This window comes from Morone saxatilis, unplaced genomic scaffold (assembly GCF_004916995.1).
Source record: "Morone saxatilis isolate NCDOM2014 unplaced genomic scaffold, NCSU_SB_2.0 Contig17, whole genome shotgun sequence".
Taxonomy (NCBI): domain Eukaryota; kingdom Metazoa; phylum Chordata; class Actinopteri; family Moronidae; genus Morone; species Morone saxatilis.
The window spans coordinates 6,090,590-6,104,608 of record NW_023339729.1 but is presented as its reverse complement, the minus strand read 5'-3'; the positions used below and the strand labels follow the sequence as shown (position 1 = coordinate 6,104,608).

Here is a 14,019-nt window from a genome sequence, read left to right as displayed (position 1 = left end):
CTAATCTTTTGTAGTGCAGAGTCCTTTTTGTTTTTACTTTGTAATACTCAGCGAAAGGCAAACACTGTCTTCTCTAATCTGCAGCAACAACATGCAACAAGGATTACTGGGTAACCTTATGTAACAGATTTGCGTTAAACCTTGTCTCTTCTCACCACCCGAGAATCCCCTCTGATTCTCAGTGGTAGAAGGCACATGTGAATTCCCACTTTTACACAAGCAACTGAGCTCACAGACCTCTCCATTTTAGTTTTAAGTGGAATCGAGGAAGAATGAAAACAACTAAATACAGTGCATGTGTGACTGCTGCCGAATAGTCACAGAAATTGAATTCATGTTGTTACAGTTAATCAATGGGCCGAGTGCTGACAAATAGCTGCCACCCACTGACTATCTTCAATTCACTCTGTGACTCCAGGACTGAGATTTATTTGGTTTAAACACAACAAATATGGTGTTTAAAAAAAGAGCACAAATGGCTGCTGACCATAGCTTCATATGTAACGAGTGGCAACTGTTCCTCTAACAATGCCCATTTGTCATTCCACATTGTGAGGATTGCAGATTGTAAGGGTTACTGCAGGTGAAGACTGAAAACTGATTACTGATGATCTAAAAGAATAAAATTGTTTTCATTGTTTTTTATTTTAAGGAACCAATGCTGGGTTGTTATTTTGCATGTCAAAGTTCATGGACAGAAATGGGTAGAGGCTGCTTTTAGCTGCTCTAAGTATGTTGCGTAACAGATCGAGGAATCATTTGAAAATCTTGATCACTGACTGATCTTGGACTATATGAACAGTGGAGACGTAATGACTCATATGAGAGACGTGGAGTAAGCTCTACATACATGTGACTTGGACTGACAACTGATGACAGCCAATTATGTAGATACTTTGTGAGATAACCTGACCCATTTCTATTGTTACTCACTCATGTTAATGTCTATTGAGCATATGTTTTTCATGTGAGAAGCATTTATGGGACGTAAAAGTGTTCATAGTGCGTCAAATGAATGAATGATGGAACCTCTAAAATGAGTCTGTACTGAAAATATGAAAGGATTATAAGGTATTCAGGGTAAAATACATTTTGCAATTTACAAGTCAAAGCTAGATCCAAGCTGAAACCATACGACTAGCTCAAATATCACTGTTGCAAATGTGAAATCGTGTTGACTGATATTGAAAAGTACATGTAAAATGAGGTGTCTGCTTTTGCCATGCTATCACAGGCTTTTTTTAATCACCAGTGTTGTATTTCTGTCAACTTGAGCGTCTTTTTCTTTGTGGTCTGTGCCTCTCTGCTCAGTATTCATTCTCCTTGCTCACTGTACATGACTATTTTGAGGACAATAAAGGAGAAATGTGATAATTACTGGCATTTGAGTGGCTGACATGCTACAATTCACCCAGTACTGCTCTCAGAGCAGCCTTTTTCCTTTCGTTTAAGTGACTGGGTTATAACAGGGTCGCTGTCGTCAATCTAACTGGACTGACAGTGTAATGGCAGCTTGTTGCCTGATGTGCCTGATTAATCACAGCGTGTGATGCCATATTATTGTTCACATACAATGTAGTTCTATGAAATGTGGCAATTCAGAGCTTAAAAAACTCAAACCGACAGAAAAGAGGAAAGATTAAAAGTTTTAAACTAGTTTGACAGTTTGGAAATATACTTATTTGCTTTCTTGCCAACAGTTACATAAGAAGATTGGACGCTACCACTGTCAGATATGTGCTGTACAGCACCCCTAAAGCAAGACTCCAGGAAGTTACTGGTCATGATACACAGATTTTGTTACCTTAGACAACACCAGGTTAGCAGGTTCCTCATGTTTCCAGTATTTTTGATGGCTGTAGCTTCATATTTAACCTACTACAGTGCATTAATTAACTCGTATCATACAAAAGCAGAGTAAAAAGGCCAAATTGTGTTAATCTGTGTCTTCCCCTTTTGGGATAAAATAAGCTGACAGTCTCGTGGCTCTGGCTTTATATTAAATGGACAGACACAACAGTAGTAGGCCTATCGATCTTCTCATCTAACTCTCGGCAAGAAAGTAAATAAGTACATTTCCCAAGCTGTCTAAATCTCCAGCAAATCATTTTTGATGTTTTAGTGTTTTGTGCGTGGACTCGTTCATTGCAGAATGACACAGTGTGATAGAGATGTCGACAGCTGAGCGCAGCATCTGTTGATTTATGAAACCAGGCTGCTCTCTTTTTTTTCTTCCTTTTTATTTTTGATTGACAAACAAAAACTGACATTTTTCAGCATTGCTCCACACTAATGGAAGAAGAAACTATTAATTTCATTCTAGTTGAATATTAACATTTCGTATACACTAAATCCAAACATGATGGGGTTCTCTGTCTTGGGAACAATATTTCTAAATGGGGTGTGTGTGTGTGTGTGTGTGTTCCATCATTAATTTGCTTTTCAGGTATAGTTATATGTGCATGCAGCCAAAGTTTCAGACTACCGCACAGTTAGTCAAAGTTTTTAAGTTTATCTATGTGCCGAGCTGATGGGTTAACCTGAGCTCAGATAGGTGAACATGTAAGAGTGAGTCTTCAGCCAGCAAGGCTCAGCAACCTTTCTCATTTCCCAGCAGGAATTAATGACAGAGATAGACCATGTCAGGAGGGATCCAATCTCCTCACTGCCTGCGATATTAGTTAGGACGTTTGGCAGCTCATACACACACACACACACATACACCAAATGCTGCTCAGCAGAGTGATGACATGTTCAAATTGGTCAAATCTAATCTCAGGCTTCACTACACGCAGACAGACAGCTGTTGGTGGCTGGATTTGCCCCACACTGTATCTCACCATGCAAACACACACAAATGCACAAATCTTTCACTGGCCAACAGGGCTTGAGTTGACACAGACAGTGTCCCCAGTTCACCCTCCCCTGCAAGACCGTCCCTGTGTTGCTTCCCTCTTTCTGGTCCTGAGATAGGACAGACCAAACTGGGTTGTAAGTGGGGGGTGAGTTACACAATCCTGGTGAATAATGTTTGCTCTCTTTGGGGCCACTGTTGGTGCCAGGTCAACTGGAACAGATCTCCGTTGACTTTGTTCAGTAAGTGTAATGTAAAGACCACACAGCTGCCCCTCCTGTAAGATCTATATGGCCATGTGTTTTGTAGAATAATTGCCTGCACACACGCACCCTTCTGGTGTTCAGGTGGGGACTGCACTAGTTTAGACCGTGCCCTGCCAGGTGTGACTTTATACCTCTGAGGTGGAAGGCTTCTTCAGGGTCACACCCTCAGATACTCTCAGCTAGCTCTATCTGAAGGTAACAATATCTGCCTATCTAAAGCTCACCATTCAACATCAAAGGTCATCTGTTTAATTCGGACAAAAAACGAGTCTAAAAAACACAATTTATGCTTTCACAGGGGATTATATGAAGGTAACTGTAACATTTTTAAAAAAAAGTGTAAAACGCGACATTGGGTTTTGTGCCGAAATATTGGCATTGCCATTATGCTAAGCTAACCAGTTTGTCCTGTGCACAGACAAGAGAGGTATCAATTTTAACAAATATGCACATTTCTGGGGCTCCCCCTGACAAAAGTCTTTCCTAATCAAGCCAATAGTCGACTAGTCGTAGCACGTTTGTGGTTCGGTCGCACATTCCGGCACTGCTAGTGAGCAGTATACCCCACTGGGTGCCCCGCTGCTACGCTAGCAGTTTTAAACTCCCCCTGTCCTTGGAGCTCCCAGTCCAGGTACAGTCAGCTAATAGGAATAGGTGATTCACTGTTACGAAAGGTCCGTGTTGCAATAACCCCAGTCCTGGTGACAAGGCCAGCTCCTGAACAGAGTTTGACATTTTTGTTTCATCTGATTAATGAAAAGTGGGTCGACTAAGACTCTTATCAGCGACTAATGATTGAGCGACTATTAGGGAGCAGCCCTACACATTCCCCATAATGCTAAAACTATTCCTTTAAATCTGACAAAGCAAGCTGGATAATATTTGAGTGTATGACCACAAACCTGAAAGTCACTGCTGTGGTGGAACTTTTAATGAAATCTATTGCTGTTAACCCGTGTGACCTAGACAGTTTCATTTTATATGCAAACACTGCCTAATCACACATTTTCTGTTCAGCTCAGATGACTGTTGTCTACATCATTAAACCAAATTTAAAGCACTCCAGTGAGAGCACAGCTGACCCACAGCCAATCTGTTCTTTTCATCATTGCAAACATGTCGATTAGTTGACATATATTCATGTTAACAGCTGCCCTGATTGTCCTACAGCTGTTTTCATTAATTATGTTTGCTTTATGTCTCAATCTCACACACTATCATTTTTAATCTGTACTTTTTTCTTTCCCCCCCTTTAAAAAAAACCCAAAACATTTTCCTTTGGACCCATCTGTTTCCAACATCAACCATGTCCTCTTCCCTCTGACTTAATCCACGGGGATGAAAGTGTGTGTGTGTGTGTGTGTGATGATAAAACATTGTTCATCTGGTTCAGAGTGACTGGGGCATGTAATCTTATTTACTCCTTCAAGCCTCCTTTCCCCCCCTCTTCATTATGACTCTTATTCTAATAACAGTACAGTACATTCATAGTTATTCATAGTGCATAATCTCAGCTCAATAAAGGATTGATCTGCAGAAAGGAGGTTAATAAAAGAGGTTAGGAGGCCAGTAATTTTGTTGCTGTTGATACAAGAGCTGCAGAAAATCATCATGCATGTGTGAAGTCATTCATGCAGTTGTGGTGTACTCACTGGTTGGAAGGAATTGCACAAAATTAAAACAATTAAATGAACTGAACTGGACCACTGTTCTTTCCCAATGCAAGAGTTGTAGCACAGAGACTTACTTTCAGGTGCATCAAGCTGTCTGTTTTCACTATCTGTGATTAAATGTGTATGAAAGTGACATTAATAGACAAATAAAAAAACTCATCACCATTTACAGCTTTAGGAAAGCTTTAGCATGACATCGCTTCTGCTACACATCCGACCTTCACAAAAACAGAATACGTCGGTGTAATAATCAAAGTGCATCATGTGGGACAGTGAAGGACAGAGGAAGTGATAGCGGGAGATGACAGATATTGGAAAGGTAACACTGAATGATGACCAGAAAGACACTGTAAAACTGTGACGGGTAATCAGGTAGAACAGGGGCCCTCAAATTGGCTTATCTTATACACATAGGAGGGCCACTTCAACATTCGAGTACTACACGCAACATTCTGAAAATATTTCCATTACTAGCGTCATACTTGTAATGTAAACAGCAGTTTCTATACATTATCTCGGTCTTTGGTATAAAGACAACAAATAAAGCCCCAAAACCTGCTTTCTTTTTGTCAACCCTTTGAAGGCACCTTTAATCATTATTCAGTCATTATTTTGTGCCAAACGAAATATACATTTTAAAAACTGAATTGTTTTTATTTTAATTGTATATAAAGGGGTAGTTTAAAGGGCCGATGTATAGGATTTACTGGGCAGGTAGTGGTGTAGTTGCAGATTGCGACAGCCTCTTTTTACCCTCCCCAAGCGAGAAGGAGAAACTATGATGGGGGTCAAACGTGAAAAATGTTGTACATTGGTCAAACTTGTGACTGTTTTTTTCCTCTCAGATAATAGATTCAATAAAAAACCATCATGATGCAGCACATTTAACCATATTATCACTGTATTATAATTTGAACAGTGTACCTGCATGTTACATCTTACTTTTGCTTTGTCCAGCGTGCAAAACTTATAATGTAAAGAGTCAAAATAACCTGTTAAATTACCCTTAAACACAAAATGCGGGCGTATGTAATATGGTTTTAATTTGTAGAGCTTTGAGCTTTTTGTTGGCAAAAAAAAAAGAAAAAAAAAAGATGCTTCTGATAAGTTATCCTCCTCTCTACAGCAACATGAGCTCCTGCAGTTTTTTTGTGCTGCTCTTCCCCATGTTGATGTTAAATAAAATGTTATATATGCCCGTCCCTGCTTGCCGTTAGCAGAGCAGTAAGGTGTGGAGGAGGTAGTGTGTGTATGACAGAGACAGAGATTAAGTGTGTCTGCACCCTGCCCCACTACTGCAGTGGGTGTACTTAATGTGTTCGAAGGGACATATTTTATGTGCTTGCACTGCATGCCCTAAGTGACACAAATAGGCTGCTGATGTGTGTGGGGGTTGTGGCGGAAACATTTCATCATTTGATGATCATCACTTCTTCTCCTGTCTCAACCCATCCCTCTTAGCTATCCTGTTTTTTGCTCTTTGTGAACCATTAACATCCATGTGTCAGGCCACCCATCTCCGTCCATCCATATACTGTATGTATTCTGCCGTCCATCCCTCCGTCTTTTCTCTCCCCGAGGCTATATGTGCACTGTAATTTTCAGTAAGCATTTCATCCAGTGACTTATCGCACAGCAAGAATGGAGCTCTCCAGTATGTGAGTTTATGTGGTGTGTGGTGTTTACAGCGTGGAGACGGTGTGTCTCATCTTCAGAGATCTGGATGTACTCCACTGCTCTCATCAAGTGTCAGCAGGATGAGCATATAACTGATATTAACCTCCACCGATACATGAGTGTACAAAGGAAGCAGATTAGAAGAGTTTTTTACAATTTATGTGAAGTAAGTCCACTTTCAGCGTAAAGCTTCAATGTTAAATCAAGGTTTCACATTTAAAATCCCTTTCTGCCCTCTAATAAAGACTTAATCATCCAGCTGGCACAGGAGAGCAGAAGCTTTTGATATCCAATAGTCGCTGGGTCGCTTGGAGGGAAGCATTACCGTCACAACAAAATTAGTTGAGTGACCTGGAGGGAGACAGAAATGAAGGGTGAGGACATTCAAATCAAATGAACTATCCAGAACAGTGCTTAAAGATTAAGAGATTCTGGACACCAAAAACAATCAAGGTGTACTTCTATGCTAAACTGCCCTTAAGCAAAACAATAAGCCCCCGCCTGCTCCAAGCAGCATCAAATGTGTCAGCTAAATGCCTTCAAATGTAAAGCTCTAAAGTGTAAACTAGTATGTGAGTGAGGGTCCCTGTATGTACCGGTGGTGGACAGAGTCCCGGCTCTGGCTGAGGTCTTGTAAAGAGGAGCGTGGTAGAGGTCTGGTTCAGGCACGTAGTTCCGCTGTGGCTCAAAGTGCACCACTGGCAGCACAGCGTTCATCACTTGAGGTAACGCATCCTCAATCACCATGTTGTCATCGTCCCAGCGACTGGCATCCATGAACATGCCATGCACGAGCACGCCGTCCTCTGGCTCTGGTAACTGTTGTGTACACAAAAAGTAAATTATGTAGCAGTGGTGCATAGTATGCTTTCACAATGTTCTGACTGCAGCTGCTCCTTTTGGACATGGTTTACCAACATAACATAACATAACATTTTCTTTGCCTTCTGAATCTTTATACAGTTAAACAAAAGACACTATTTCAGTGTTTACTTTTTGTTGACAAACCTTTTTTTAGTATTATTTATTATTCCTCCCATGGACATGTATGATGTCTGTTGCCTTGATAGTACGCTGCTTTCAAATGAGCTTGTGGTTACGACATGGGAAGTCACTATACAAACTGATGAACTCGGGGTGTTCAGAAAACTTCCACTTTGGAGTTTGTGAATACTGCAAGAGAGGGTTTTCGTATGGACTTGTCTTGTGAACAGAGTAAACACGACCTCATTTCAAAGCAGCTGTAGCTGCAACAATCTTGTGTGAAATGCAACAACTGGAACCGACTAGATTTAACATCACATGCAAATAACAGCTCCCCTTTTCCGGTACCTCCTCATCCATGAGCAGTTTAGTGTTGTTGGGGAGAGTGCGTAGAGCCTCACAGACTGCTACCTGGTCCCTGTACACCGGCATCATGTTGAAGCGGAAGTTGAGCTCATCAATGGGCAGATTGTAGTGCCTGGCATGATTCTGAAGCACCCCTACAGGCCAGCAGGCAGAGGAGAAGATGTACCATATATTTCATTATGATCTTTAAGCATTTGTGATCACATACATACAAACATACATACTCGAGCAGCTTTGAAATGTGCCTTGCTGCTCTGGCTCATTACAAACATGGAAGATATTTTGGTGCTGCAGTGTTTTACCAGTAAGAAAGCCTTGAGGGAAGAAAGAGATCCAGAAAGATTTGGGCTGACCGGACCGTGTGTGATCCATGTCTAGCAAGCCAGAAAGAGAGAGAGAGAGAGAGAGAGAGAGAGAGAGATGTAATTAAAATGTGTTTATCTTTAAATAATTTTCAATGTGTAGTGTAGTTCACTTTTCAACAAGCAATGCAGCATTCCAGGCATCCTTTCACTTATGGGACCAGAAAGTGACTCAGTGACTCCACTTGGACACACAGTGAGGTGGATTCTCTCTTCTGAGGTAGTGAACATGTGCAGTCTGACTCAGCGGCTACTTATCACTTTAATGCAACAGTCCCGTTTGTCTTTTGTGTGTGTGTGTGAGGGAGTGAATTTTAGTGATTGTGCAATGCACATGTTCAGACCAGTCTTACGGAAGAGCAGCTTAAGTCAGGGGAGATGAACCAAACGGCTGAGAGAGGGTGTACAGGGAGGAAGAGAGAGAGAGAGAGAGAGAGGAGAGAGAGGAGAGAGAGAATGAGAGAGATGCGTCTGTCCTCTGGAAAGAACGCAGAAATTTCATGTATTATTAGTGTTTTCTGACTTGATGAGAAAACACACAAAAATAGACTAGACTACGCACATAGACTAACAAACCAGTATGCATAGTGAGATCTCAGTGTGTGTGAGAGTCAATAATACAAAGAAAGGCCAGTAGAAGGAAGGGAATCCTATTATCATATTTATAGATTAATTTACATGTTTATCGAAATTATTTTTATTGAGCCAAATTCTTCTTAACATCCTGTAAATACAACTAAATGTTAGCAAGTGCTCTCATCCAAACCTGAATAAAGGAGGTCCTGAGGGTCAGGTCTCTGACCCAGGAGGCCAGGGGTTTGAGGGAAGGGTAGGCAGAGTTCGCCCAGTGGGTGGGAACCTGGTTGTTCAGGAAGCTTGTGTATATCCGGTCCATCTCCTCTGACATCACCACCAGACCTGCTATGGCCTTCTGCAGAGTGATGAGAGACAACTGGGAAACACAAAAATATCATACGTCACAGTGGGCTGGTGGAAAGGACAATGAAGAGCCCTAAGAAATAAACTTTGACCGAAGTTGGCTACTGGCTGTGTGTGTGTCACCCTGAGAACTCTCAGCAGGTTGTTGAATCGGTCTGTCTCTTGGCCCAACACAGTCGTCAAGGAGTTAAGGCGGCTATTTTCGTCTCGGACAAACAAAGTTTCCACCGCCTCATCCATGTCCAGACACGCTGCACAGGGACAGGTAGACAGAAAGACAACTCAGATAACAAACAAACACAGTACAACATGATAAATGATGGCCATGTTCCAGGCTCTAAATATCAGGACTTACAAAGAGTAAACAATACAAAAATATTAAAATAAATAACCAGTATCTGACTGTGTGTGTGTGTGTGTGTGTGTGTGTGTGTGTGTGTGTACCAGGTAACTTGGCTAAGATGGATTCAGCGAGCTCGCACACTATGTCATCGTTACTTTTAGCTCCATGACGGGCTGATGAGCGAGGATTAACATCCAGTATGGTGTTAATTAAAGTCATGGTTTCTTGGCGCTGTGAAGGCAAACACACACACACACACACACACACACACACAGACTTATTTACTGATATTTTATAGTTGCACTCTCATACTTTTTTTTTTTATAGCCAGCCATAAACTGTATGAGCAGCTCCAGATTAAATCATGTATAGGTTCATAAACAATGACATTTATTGGTTAAAATGCAAAACAAACTAATAAAATGAAAACAAATAATAAGTCAATTAGTTTACATCTGCTCATATGATTCCATCACAAAAAAGTAAAAAGAATATCAAATGTGATTGTATATATCTAAAGAGGGACAGACAAAAAGATAGGCAGATAGAAGGGGATGTACAGAGGTTTTACAGATGTGTATGTTTTTTAGGTAAGATACTACTATTGTCCCTCACCTGGAAGGCCAGGTTGGCATTCTCATGCATGCCGAAGACCTCTGGATCATCTATGATTGGAAGACTCTCAATATATTTCTTATATTGCTCTAGTTCATCTGTCTCTGGGGCACAGTAGATACCTTAAACACACAAGTGGCAAAATAATTCACCCAAAGAAAATGTATAGTATACTGGTATGAGCATGCACTCAGAAAAACTTTTGCAAACACACACACACACACACACCTGCTATATTGAATTCCATTATATTTAATGTGTTCCTGTTATTTTGTACGGACAGAGAGCCAAGGAGAGAGCTTGATTGAAATACCTGATGAGGAGAAGGTGTATCCAGGCTCCAGGGTTTGAGGCGAGAAGAAGCCTTTGAGGATTGTCCTGAGGCAGCGTTGGTCCCAGGCATCCGTCACTCTGCCTCCATATGTGATCTCACCTGGGGAGACAGACACAAAGACCACATGATGTTATCAGTCTGCATCAGCATTTCTTTGTAACTGTTAGAGGAGGTGCTGGTTTTAATGAACATCTCTGCTTTAGTCCCACTCTCGAATTGTTCAAATTTCCATTCAGAATCAGCATGATAAAACACTGAGTCTAAAGAAACATTTTGAATATGGATGAATGACTGTCAAGTACACAATGTCAGGAGAAAGGAAAACCTGAAGAAATATCCTCAGCTGGGCAGCTTCACACTGCACCATGTCACTCATCTTGATCAGCCAACACTGAGCCTGAGGCCAAGGAAACCGTCACAGTTACAATCACAGGCATTCAAAAACAAAAAAGAAGCAATTTCAAGAAAATAAACAAACAGCAGTCAGGCTCCAAAGGCAGGCAGTTGGGGAATGTTTGGATATAAGGGGTCATGCACAGATACAGTTTGCATTATACACCCTATTTATTTATTGTTGTTAAAATGTTAATAAAAACTTCACAAACGTGCATATTGCAGCTTTAGACCAAACATAATCTCAAGTATGGGAGTATCTTAAACCCTGGATACTTCCTCTTTTCTCTACACTACATAAATGAAGCGCTGCTGCTTCACCATGTTTTATGTACAGTTCTCCCACAGCTGACAGAGAAAAGCAGACGCACTCGCATCAGAGCGCTAAACACGTGGTCTGACTTGCATTGTGACTGTTAATTTGTTTATTACATATATGTAAGTGTAAAGAAGATTATACGCAAATTACAAAGTTCTAGTTTAAACATACAGCTACATTAACAATAATCATACAATAACCTTTTTCACAGTGACATGAAAAGATGTAAACAATAGTGTGATACCAGCCACACATTTTTGTTCAGGGTTGTCTTCAGTTCTTTGACACAGCACTGAGAGGCAGACATGTGTGGCTAGCAGGCAATGACATGAAGACACGCAAAAGGACTTGTGAAAAGACAAGCATGGCTGGAGGGTAGCTATTACCAAAGAGCATAAAAAGGAGATCAAATTTAAATTATATTTAAACATTTGCAATTCAACACTTCAAAATCCATACTTACTGTAAAGACACAGTTATATAAGACAGTAAGGAAGGAAGGGAATAATCAGACAAATCTCTGTTGAAGCCTTTAGTAAGCTGCAGGCTTGTTAAAGCTGGCAGAGATTTTTCTTTTTTGCCCCAGAAGAGAGAAACCGCTCTTCCTAAAAGAGGAAAGGCGATATCATGCTTGGTTTGAGCCAAAATTCTTTCCCACAAAGAGTGTGTAGCTCTGGCACACAAGGACTGTTAGAATAAAGGATTAAACTAATAACACAGTAGTGTGATAACAACAATGAGAGACATCAATTTGATGGCGGAGTGGCGCGCTCCACCGAGACTGAACATAATCATTTGGAGGTGTAATTGAAAACCAGATTAGGGAAACAAATGAATTTAAGAGATATGATGAGTATTGTTAATGAAAGAGATCCTTCCCTCTCCTTCCTAATAACTTTAAGGATGTTATGGAACTCCAGGACAAACAATATTAAACTGACATAATTAAATTCAACTGAAATTTCTTGTGTGTCCAGAGTATATTACATAGTAACTAAATTTAGATAAAAATGTAATTGACAAAGGTTTAAACTTATAACCTTGCTAAAGTATGGTTATGACAAAATTGTCCTGAAATGTAATTTTCCATTTAAACTATGTCAGTATTTGTAAAGATATGTCAACTAATTTCATTTGACCGAAATTTGCCACAGATAGATTAAACACAGTGTTTAGTTTATTAGGTAGACTCAGCTAAAAGTCATACAGTCGAGTACAACAGTCCTGCAATAAATCCTACCTTCATGCAGGTTATAATGTTCTGAGAGATGTTGAATCAACTTTATGGTCATTTTGGAGATTGCAGTTTGTGGTGCTGTTGAATTGTACTGCGTTATACTGGGAGGTGTTTCTAATATTTAGTCTACCCTCATAGATATCAATGGGGCGGACATTCCCATGTGTCATGATAAATGCCGTGATTTGACTTCACAGCCGCAACATTTTCATTTCTTTATCTGCTGGGTTTGACGTAGAAAAAGAGCATTGCTGATCATGGGAACATCTTTCTTTTAATTTAATTTCTATAAACACAAAGCCAAGAGAGAGCAGCAAAAGTTCACTGAGTGAAAGTTGAACAAACACGGGATCACAGCTGCAGAACAGAGTGAAATCGTGTTACAGAACTGCCCCGCTTTGTGAAATCAGCAAACATTTTGCATTTTCCATTTCACATGATGCTGAAAATGTGTGTGCTGTTGACAAAACAACAGTGTGCAGTCGTGCCACACACTGGCAACACAACAAACAAACCTTAGTGACAGCAAGAGACTGTTTCCATCCACACTTCGTCTGTTTAAAGCCAAACAATCTGAGGTTTTATGTAATGCTTTGCACATTGCACTTCACAATGTTGTACTTTCAGAGCCACATTAATGTGTATCATATAAACAATGTGATTGGAGTAGTATGCCACACATACACAATCCCTAATGTATAAGCTTGTGCTGTACATACTGTATGTGCCTGTACGCGTTTAAATGGATGTGTGTAGGCCTCCCTACCAGTGATGTAGATGAGAGCGTCCCAAGGGATGGTGCCGTCTTTGCAGTAGAGGTTGAGGTTGAGCAGAGCGCACTCCCTGTCACTGTCGTTAAACTCATAGGGAATGTTCCAGCCCAGAGGACCAAACTTCTTCCGCTCCTAAGACATGTGCAATACAAGCCACATAAATAAGGACATAAATAAAAGGACATACCCACACAAAACACGTACAACAGCATAAAAGAGAGTGAATCATACACAGGCACACAAAGCAGTAATGATCTATGATGTGTGGGATTTTAAGAGACAGTGTGTAACCTGGATGATTGCGTGGAAAAAGCAGATTCCAAAGACAATCTTCCTCCACTGGCGCTCCAGAACGTGGTTTTCAAAGAAATTGCTGGAGATCTCTGTGAAGGCTCGTCGCATGTTGGCTCGCAGGCCTTTAGGAGGCTCATTAGTCACCTGGCAACAACAACACAGAGGCACACATGATGGCTGCTATTGAGAAGACCACAGAGAGTTCTGCTTTTTGTCACTACTAAGAGCTCAGAGTACACTTTATGCTGTGTTCATACTGTTTCTGAGTTTATTATTAAAACGTATTTAGGAATCAGCTTAAGTGTTTCATCTAAGACCAAGTAGGTTTGGTGTCTAGATAGTCATGTAATGGCCTTGAAGCCAGCTTTATTTTTTGTTTATTGAATCCTAATGTACAGTAGTTAATAGGCTCAGGGAAAGCTAAATATCAAGTTACAAGTGTCCAAACCATGGATTCAGGGACTGAATGGTTTACATTTTATTAATCTAGTTAATGTTATTAAAAGCATGCAATCCTCAGGATCCTAGTCTCATTTTACTACCACAGCCTGGCATTATTACCTACGCTAAGGAGGTTATGTTTTCTGTGC

The 14,019-nt window shown here is 40.6% G+C and overlaps 1 protein-coding gene across 1 annotated transcript in view; it reads right to left on the bottom strand.

Annotated features, from left to right (window-relative positions):
- Positions 1 to 4,917: 4,917 nt before the first annotated feature.
- dnah6 (dynein, axonemal, heavy chain 6) overlaps positions 4,918 to 14,019 on the bottom strand; it is a 54,420-nt gene continuing 45,318 nt past the window's right edge. Inside the window, exons 71-81 of the mRNA XM_035659553.1 lie at positions 13,427 to 13,573; positions 13,129 to 13,267; positions 10,393 to 10,512; positions 10,080 to 10,201; positions 9,566 to 9,695; positions 9,245 to 9,372; positions 8,943 to 9,134; positions 8,123 to 8,183; positions 7,803 to 7,954; positions 7,067 to 7,289; positions 4,918 to 6,821 (exon numbers count right to left, since the gene is read on the bottom strand). Of these exons, the coding sequence (XP_035515446.1) occupies positions 6,718 to 6,821; positions 7,067 to 7,289; positions 7,803 to 7,954; positions 8,123 to 8,183; positions 8,943 to 9,134; positions 9,245 to 9,372; positions 9,566 to 9,695; positions 10,080 to 10,201; positions 10,393 to 10,512; positions 13,129 to 13,267; positions 13,427 to 13,573 (1,518 nt within the window). The 3' untranslated portion in view covers positions 4,918 to 6,717. The remainder of the gene's footprint in view (positions 6,822 to 7,066; positions 7,290 to 7,802; positions 7,955 to 8,122; positions 8,184 to 8,942; positions 9,135 to 9,244; positions 9,373 to 9,565; positions 9,696 to 10,079; positions 10,202 to 10,392; positions 10,513 to 13,128; positions 13,268 to 13,426; positions 13,574 to 14,019) is intronic.